The sequence below is a fragment of the Palaemon carinicauda genome, chromosome 5 (assembly GCF_036898095.1).
Source record: "Palaemon carinicauda isolate YSFRI2023 chromosome 5, ASM3689809v2, whole genome shotgun sequence".
Lineage (NCBI taxonomy): Eukaryota > Metazoa > Arthropoda > Malacostraca > Decapoda > Palaemonidae > Palaemon > Palaemon carinicauda.
The window spans coordinates 158270730-158280729 of record NC_090729.1 but is presented as its reverse complement, the minus strand read 5'-3'; the positions used below and the strand labels follow the sequence as shown (position 1 = coordinate 158280729).

Sequence of the window (10000 nt, the reverse complement as noted above, 5' to 3'; positions counted from 1 at the left end):
ATTCAATCCTTTGCACACAATTTATTACCTATTCTATGAGTCACCTCTTTTCTCATCATATCAGTATCCATTGTATCAAATTTCAAATACCTCTACAAACCAACTGGTTTTATTCTCCTACCACCAATGTTAACTTTCATTTTTCCAATGTCTTTGTTTTTATATACACATTTAATATTTTTCTGGGTGCATTTTTTATCAATTTTTTTTGTCTAGAATACGCTTTCATTCTCTCTCACAACAGTTCCTTCCAAAGGCATTCGCAAACGCACTAAATGTTTTTGCTCATGCACTTTACTCTGCCTGTTTAATATCCTCAAAGTGCAGGAAAATCTTCAAAATACTGACTTCAGGGACTCTTAAGATGTGTCCTATTAATACACCACCTCTCCACTTTCCCTTCCTATTCTGGAGCCTATTTTTTAATTGAACTTTCGCTCTGCATTTACTTCCTTGCATAATGACTATATTTTCCCTAAAGTTCCAGTTTAACCTCTCCTCTCTCTCTGTATTACTTGGGTTATGTAGCTCCTTCACTTTTTCTTACCTATCTTATAGCTTTATTTTTCTCTGTTTGCTGACACACACACACACACACATATATATATATATATATATATATATATATATATATATATATATATATATATATATATATATATATATATATAAGTGTGTGTGTGTTTGTATGCATATATACACATGTATATTGTTTATGCATATTTATATGTATACATATATATATATGTGTGTGTGTGTGTGTGTGTGTGTGTGTGTGGGTATGTGTGTGTATGTGTGTGGGTTGAAATGTGCTCTTGTAACTCTTCAAAAGTATGGGCATATGTGCTTGCTTGGATTGTTAGTTACTTTGGTGTATTTTAAGAAATCCATATGGAAAATAAGGTAAATCATATTAAATTTTACTTATCCGAGAAATTATTCAAATAAATTCCGTCAGATTATGCGTGGATATAGGAATGCCGCCATTTCACTCGTCGAGTCTATAGTTTGTTGCCTTTGGCTTCGTTCGGGATGAAAATAATAAGTTTTTTTTTTTTTTCATCTTGATATTTCACAAATTATAAACTACCAAGCTCTAAATAACGTCTATTACCTTATTCTGTCAGCTCTAGAAACGAAAAAAAGACATTAATAATTTTTCCTTAATTCTAGTTTGTACAAAATAAAATTAATGAGAAATATAAGATTTGATACTAAGTGGCAACTTAAGAACAAGGTGTGTCCAATACAAATATAAAAAGTATCACCACATTTGCTGCATACTGTACAACAGCAGTTACCGCAATGCCACAAGGGATGGCAACCTCATCCCTAAGGTCAAGAATAAGAATCTAGTAGCAGACCAGATTGTGACTCAGCGCGAAACTGGAAACTACTGTAGCAGTCAATCTCGACTTCATAACTTTCAGAGAATCGACGTTGCCTTGGGATACACACACTCCCTTCATGCTACTCTTCAACTTACGGTATTTGAATTCAACCATCATGTAAGTTTTCAGTATTCACCCTACATAGAGTTTTCAGGAGGTTCTTACATCACTAGCCAAGCTAATTTATACGTAGGAAATTATAAAAACCCGCCCAACAGTCTTTCCACTAACGGGGATGAAGAGACTTCCTGACTTCTTACGCTTCTTCGAGAAAGAAAAGTTCATCAAAGAAATTAAACGCATCTATTGTTTACACTATGGGTTTTTCAAATTGTAAATAGAACATAACATAAGCAGCCTCATTAACAATACTTTTATCCTACTAATTGATATCCTTTATTTATTACATGTTCTGTTGCATTTGAAACAGCCACAGTGTAGACAAGAAAATAATTGTTTTTAAAGATTATATGTGTTTAATGCTAATGGCATTTTGTCCAAATGCTGCCCAAGAGTCAATTCCAAAAGAGTAGTATAATACATATATGCTAGAAGCAAATTTCTAAGATACCTTACAGCATGTGTAATAACATGGTAGCCTGATTTATCAACGATGAACGAACAATACTCTATTAGACATACCTTGTCCATGCCCTCGTCCCAAGTTAAGATACACCCTCTCTCCCGATCGAACCTGGTCCAAATATCTTTGTAGATCTTTTGGTCTGTGTTCTGCAAACAAGAAATCGGAGAGGAAAAGTAACATTATGTCTGGTCTGTAATTGGATGGGTGACCACAACGAATGTCATGGGTCATTGGGTCATGAGTTAACTGAAACGTGTGATATTAATTCAGAATAAAGCGTGAAAGACCAGCAAAGTGAAAAAGTGAAATGCTTTCTTGTATCCAGAATAATGACAAAAAAAAAAAAACATGCATTGATAAAATTATTATACTAGACATTTCTGTTGAGCCTTCATTTGGCAAAATTTGTAATTATTTAATGGTCACATTTTCTGCTTGCAGAATCAAATTTTATGTTTTGGTTATGATTAAAGAAAGTAATTTAGATACATTTTGATAATATATCACTGATATTCATATGAGAAATAAACGAAGGTTTAACTTGCAATACATGAGAATCTTAAGATTATAAATATAATGAGGATTGAATACAATTTGAGATGAATTAAGAAACTAAAAGGTTTAATTCAAAATGAGAATAAACGCTATAGATTAATATGAAATTGTAATTATCTAGTGATTAAGTAAAGGTACAAAAAACTATCTCAGCTTGATAAACAATTGATACTGATCATTTTCAAAGGCTTTTCTTACCTTCTGTTTCATTAAGAAGAAAATATCAAACTCTCTAATAAAAAATGAAAAATATTTCATTATGTTAAAGGAAAATAGTGTTAAATTTGAGATTGAAAATATTTAGTAGACAACATATCTTACCAAAAAGAGTGAGAATAAAAACCAAGTAGTTATAAAACTTTGGTCTCCCTTTTTACCTCAAAATCGTCTTTAAATAAGATATTGATGTTCTATATCATATTAAGATTTACTTGCTCGATCACAAGACCGATGTAAAAAAAATAATCAAAACTTAATTATAAATGTTGTGTTCACAAGTCTTTCTGAAACCGAAATTTGACGATATGACTAAGAAATTTTGATAAAGATATTATATTCTGAATATTCCGTTTTGTCATATCAGCCAAATGATCCGGTTTTAGAAACGTAAATTCTCTCTCAAATACCTTTCGCATTCCTGCCTCTTATACATTTAATGATGGCGCTGGCAAAGAGCCATTGGAGTGGCAAAAAGCCATTAAGGAAGTTTCCAATGTTTCGGGAAATTTTACTGATATTGTTTTCATTGTTGGAACAACAACATTGATTCATGTCGTAATGTCGTCTAGTAGTAAGTGTCTGGGATAAAAACAGATTACAAACATTTCCGAAAGAAATATTTATCTTTTCTTGGTAATCTCCACTCAATTTTTGCTTTTACAATTTCATGAATTTCCTCAACGATGCAATTCTCTACGTACTAAGTGACACTAATTTTCTCATCTTCGAGGAAGTGCAACCAGCAATTTTCATTTGTGTATTTTGTATATTTGTATATAATGTATATTTTTAATTGTATATTACATACAACTTGAAGGAGTTTGGTGTTCCAAAGACCATCGGACAAAATAATAGTTTCAGTTGGCTGAGGTCCTGCAATCGATTAACATCTTCCTTCCGTTTTGTTATACAGATTATTTCGTGTATTTATACATTTTACTTTGAAATAATTATCATTGGAATGGAATTTTTTTTTTTTCAAAAGATTGGAGCTCGCTATTAATATGTTACTTATTTGCTATAAAGAAAATATGTAGTACACCACTTGGCCCGACATATTTAACATTTTATTCACTCAAAATGAAGATATTTTCTATACTATATAATTTTACAATGTATTTCAAGAAGGAAATGCCTAGACTCTTTCGAAATTATATCTAAAACGGATAATATTCAAAGTCCCGTTCTTTTATGAATATTTTTGGTTCATCCATTTTATTAAAAAATCGATATCAATGTTTCCTCAAACCTATACATAGCTCTAACCTTGACAGAGGAGGATAGGCACGACTTGAAAATTATTGGGGCCCATAAAACAATATGATAAGACTTACCGTCTTTTTTTTTTTCTTTTTTTTTTATATAGACATCAAAGAACCCAGAGTCCATGCTAGTGTCATAAAAACAAGTACCTGAAACTTTTCTCTTCACGAAGATATTAAATTCCCCTTTTCTTCCCTCTTTTTTTCTCTTTCCTGTTAGGCTTATGAAATACTGAATACCGAGCTTATAAGCATATAAATTGCGTCTGAGAGACCCTTATGGTGCCAAGTTTATACTCAATTTTTCATATATATATATATATATATATGTATATATATATATATGTGTGTGTGTGTTCATGTATATATATATATATATATATAAATTTCTACCTCATACTTGGGATCGAACGCTAGCCCCTTCTAATGAAAGGCCAGGTCGAAACCAACCATGCCACGAGAGCCCATAAAAGGAAATCTGAACCTGACGCTAATCCAGCTGTCCGAGGATTTACCCGGCGAGACATTAGTCTCTTACCACCGATGAGGTAGAAATTTATTTCTATTTGAACACGATGTTGTGTTGATATTTATCCATATTGACTCATTAGGGGTAATTTGAATGAATTACTACCAATTGTGTCACGTGGTGGCCCGGGGAAATCAGGTAAAACTCGCTGGTAAGAGACTGATGTCTCGCCGGGTAAATCCTCCGACAGCTGGATTAGCGTCAGGTTCAGATTTCCTTTTATGGGCTCTCGTGGCATGGTTGGTTTCGACCTGGCCTTTCATTAGAAGGGGCTAGCGTTCGATCCCAAGTATGAGGTAGAAATTTATTTCTATTTGAACACGATGTTGTGTTGATATTTATCCATATTGACTCATTAGGGGTAATTTGAATGAATTACTACCAATTGTGTCACGTGGTGGCCCGGGGAAATCAGGTAAAACTCGCTGGTAAGAGACTGATGTCTCGCCGGGTAAATCCTCGGACAGCTGGATTAGCGTCAGGTTCAGATTTCCTTTTATGGGCTCTCGTGGCATGGTTGGTTTCGACCTGGCCTTTCATTAGAAGGGGCTAGCGTTCGATCCCAAGTATGAGGTAGAAATTTATTTCTATTTGAACACGATGTTGTGTTGATATTTATCCATATATATATATATATATATATATATATATATATATATATATATATATATGTATATATATACATATATATATACATATATATATATATATATATATATATATATATATATATGTATATATATATATATATATATATATATATCCATGTATATTCATATATGTATATCTACTGTATATTATATATATATATATATATATATATATATATATATATATATATATATTTATATATATATATTTATATATATATAAGTATATATATATAATCATCATCATCATCAGCCGTTATTAGTCCACTGCAGAACAAAGTTACAGACATGTCCTTCCACTTGCGACTGGTGATAGTCTTTCTGTGTCAGTCCACACCCACAAATTTTCTTAGTTCATCCATCTCTCATCTTTTCCTCCTTCCCCTGCTTCATTTACATATGCGTGTATATATGTATAAACATTTATGCATTGCCTTTGTTTTACATAAGTCATCGTGAATTGAAGGGTGTAACTTGTTGAATGTTTGGATTGGAAATTAAATAGTTCCTTTGTCCTTTCTAATTCTGACGCAATCATTCTTTTATAAATGGTTCTGATAAATTTATTGGTCTTCTTAGTAGAATATAAACCATTTGGGAACATTTGCAATAGTTCTAGAAATGGAGAAAAGCAGACAGACGAACAGACAAATGGCACGAATAGTGATATTATGAAAATGGAAGTGTTAACAAAAGAAGATGTCGAAAAAGCTTGAACAAAAAGGTGACACAAAGGAGGGAAAATTGATGAGAGAAAACAGAATAAAAGAGAGAGAGAGAAAAAAAGAAAATCTGTAGAGAAAGACCAGAAAGGACAAAAGAAACAATGAGCCAGAACATTGAATAGACACTTTTATGACTTCATAGCGTTTCCCTCTTGAAAAAAAAAATCTTTTTTCAACGTGATAAAGTAAAAGAAATTTTCTCTCTTAATCTAATCTGTGGATGACTTCACGCAGATGGAGATACAGAAGAAGGAAGAGAATTACGCTGGAAAAGACGTTGTCATTTGAATGTCAAGTTGGCGTTACAGCGACAATGGTTGCCTTCGAGTGGTTACCCCAATGATGATTGGGACGTTTGAAGGTTTTTTTAAAGGTTTAAAACGCCACTCATGAATGGCAGAGGCAAGGGACAGTGACAATGTCCTAGAGACTGGCCATATATACAGTACATATAATCAGCGCTCAAGTCCAATCAAGTTAAGACCAGGGAGGGACAGGCAATGGCTGCTAATGATTCAGCAGGTAGATTTATAGGCTCCCCCAACCCTCTACTCATTCCCCATCCATCCTTAATTCCCAAGGATGGTGAGGTTGCAGACACTATACAAGAAACAAACGAGTTTGAACTCCAGTTCGGCAGACCACTAAGAGAAACTTGTATTACATCAACGTGATTTTTTCTTACATCTCCTTTTTAACAGGTGGCCATTATAGTCTTTAGTACTTGGTAGTCACGTCAAAAGTATGCTCATTATGTTTAATAATAATAAAAATCATAATAATAACATTTGTCGCGAACGAAGCGAGTTATCTTATATGAATCGCCAAAATCTTTTTGAAGATATCTCATTTAACCCATAGCCGACTCATTCACTTTTATAATTGCCATGGATTTCAAATGGGGGTGAGAGGGTGTGGGGGAGCAGCTAATATTTTCGGCGGCTGGGTCAATAACTCCTATACCAATAACTATATTCAAATTAAATTTCAAGGGATTATATATACATATATATATATATATATATATATATATATATATATATATATATATATATATATAAGCTTTTTTATGGGAATTTTCATGTTCATACCTGCTATAGGCATGCCCTGACTGTCACTTTTGTTTGTAAGTGACGACTTTTAGTTGAAAAATCAGTGAGGAGCCGCAAATTACTACTAGAGTTTTATAGATATCCAAATAATTTGCACCCGGTTTAATGAATGTTATGTGAACTACATTCATACCAATTTTCGTATTGATGCTTGCCATAGAAAACTCACAGTAGCCATTCTACGGTATCCGCGGGAGGCTGATTTTCGGCGGCGGCGTAAATTACTCGTAGAATACTTTACATATCTAAATGAATTTTTCAGGGATTTATGGGATGGATATTTACTTTGTCAACACCCATTTTTATGTTGATATCTGTCATTGAAAAAAAGCCGCAGCAAACGTTTATTTCGGTATGGGTTGAAGGATTATTTTTGGCGTTGGAGTTAATTGTTCCTAGAATGATTAACATATCCAAATGAAATTTTCAGCGATTGATGGGAAACACAGTTTCTCTGTTCCTGCCAAATTTCATGGTAATGTTTACAATTGAAAAGACGCTACTATCATGTAGCCTTCTTCAATATGCTGTTAAATGTAGCAACATTACAGTGAACTGCGTGATAGTGAGCGACATCAACAAGGGGCATTGCTGATCTCACAAACAATATCCGTCCCGAGTTGTAGCTAGTAATTTATTTATTTATTTATTTCCTTTCCTTATTGGGTTATTTTTTCTTGTTAGAGCCATTGGGCTAATAGTATCCTGCTTTTCCCACTAGGATTGTATCTTAATAATAATAATAATAATAATAATAATAATAATAATAATAAAGGTTGCAGACAATTCGGTCGTTAACTCACACTGAAGAGGAATTCGTTGTTGGAACCGCAGCTGATGACAGTCATATAGCCGCGGTGTTCAATGGCGTCCAGTAGATCCCACAGAGAGTCTATAGGTTTTTCGTACGAAGGAATGGCCAGATGGGAGATCATGACGTCAGAATACAAGGCTGAGGAAAGAAAATCATTAATATTATAATTTTTATCAAAAGAAACGTACGCCCCCCCCCCCCCCCCAAAAAAATAGTGGGATGCTAAGTTGGTAGTCATTAATACACGGTTAGTGTTCAATACGCTTAGAAAGATATCATGAAAGATCGGAAACACATTGTTACAGTTTATGTTTTACTGATAAAATAATAACAATGAGTGAAAGTGAGTGTGAGGTATCATTTAAATAGGGGACCCATTCTCAATACTGTGGACATTTCATGAGAGTTATTGAGATGTCTAACTGTATCAACAAGTTATAGACTACGGAGATTATTATTTTTCCACCCGGAGATGAAAAAAAAAATATTTCAATAGACGTTTTTAATTTTTTAGAACCATGTAACAACTTAGAACTCAAATTTAAGAAAAAAAAGAACTGAAATTCCCACTGAAAAATTAATCACACCACTAATATGAAATCCAACTCACATATGACGAGAAGACAGAAGAAGTACCAGCCCGTGAAAAACAATCTGACGGGTATGCTGGGTGGTGGAAAATATGCCACTTGCATCACCATCGTCTTGAACAAAGTGAAGCTGATGTCATCCAGAGATTGCCATTTTCCGTCTATTTCGCCGAAGGAAACTCTCCTTATCCACAAAATCAACCACAGGATAGGTCCTGCTACTAACATCACTGACACCAATAAAATCCAAACCTATCGAAAAATGAAAAGAAAGTGATAACTGCTGTTTTTGTTTAAAAGTTGAGGAAGAGACGTAGTTTAGAGACTTATTATATCTTATGGTATATTTTTTGGAGCATTGGAAAATTGTCAGGGGTTGAAATTCGTGATGTATGTTCCTTTATCAAATTGTACCTAATAAATCTTTCGTATGTGCTAAATTTACGGTTGTAGGACTAGCTAACCTCAAGTAAACTGTACAGTGTAACAAATATAACAGTCAAAAAAATTAGATTTATATAACAGATATGAATTATTTTGAATAACTATTTCACTATTGGTAACATTTGTATATTAGCATAAGTCTTCTTAGCATATCATTATGACCTGCTGGTTGAAATCAGAAGTCTATAATGGCCACCACACTGACGTAATCTATTTTACCTCATATGTAAATGACGCGAACACGGCATAAGTTTTCAGACTCTTCTTCGGCGCAGGGCTTATCAGCGTAGTTGATTCGTGGAAATATGGATAGGTAAAATCAACAGCTTCTTCTCGCTTATCTGAATTGGAATAGCATAATTGTTATAATATCATTACATTCACTTTAGGACAATTAACTCAAGACTAGTCTCTACGCAATCATCCAAACCTTGGCATAGGTTAATGCAAGTAGGCTATACCCCATAGGCCAATGCTAATTCTAGACCTAGTCTTAGCTGCAACTTTGTACGTATAGCCTGCCTCTTAAAGTAGCAGGCTACGTATACTTTCCTAAACTGGTACGTGCATTCCTAAACTAGTATGTATACTTTCCTAAACTTATACGTGTACTCTCCTAAACTGGTACATGTACTCTCCTAAACTGATACGTGTGTATTCTCCTAAACTGGTACGTGTACTCTTCTAAACTGATACATGAACGCTCCTAAACTGGTACGTGTACTCTCCTAAACTGATACGTGAACTCTCCTAAACTGATATGTATACTTTCCTAAACTTGTACGTGTACTCTCCTAAACTGGTACGTGTACTGTCCTAAACTGATACGTGTACTCTCCTAAATTGGTACGTGTACTCTCATAAACTGATACGTGAAATTTCCTAAACTGGTACGTGCATTCCTAAACTGGTATGTATACTCTCCTAAACTGGTACGTGTACTCTCTTAAACTGGTACGTGTATTCTCCTAACCTGGTAGGCCTACGTATACTTTCCTAAACTGGTACGTGCATTCCTAACCTGTTACGTATACTTTCCTAAATTGCTATGTGCATTCCTAAACTGGTGCGTATACTTTCCTAAACTGGCACGTGCCCTCCAATCCTGATACCGTACGTATAC

At 34.0% G+C, this 10000-nt stretch overlaps 1 protein-coding gene across 1 annotated transcript in view; it reads right to left on the bottom strand.

Annotated features, from left to right (window-relative positions):
- LOC137641221 (glutamate receptor ionotropic, delta-2-like) overlaps positions 1-10000 on the bottom strand; it is a 49844-nt gene that overhangs the window by 9403 nt on the left and 30441 nt on the right. The window contains exons 9-12 of the mRNA XM_068373657.1: positions 9097-9218; positions 8454-8685; positions 7833-7981; positions 2034-2123 (exon numbers count right to left, since the gene is read on the bottom strand). Coding sequence (XP_068229758.1) covers positions 2034-2123; positions 7833-7981; positions 8454-8685; positions 9097-9218 — 593 coding nt within the window. The remainder of the gene's footprint in view (positions 1-2033; positions 2124-7832; positions 7982-8453; positions 8686-9096; positions 9219-10000) is intronic.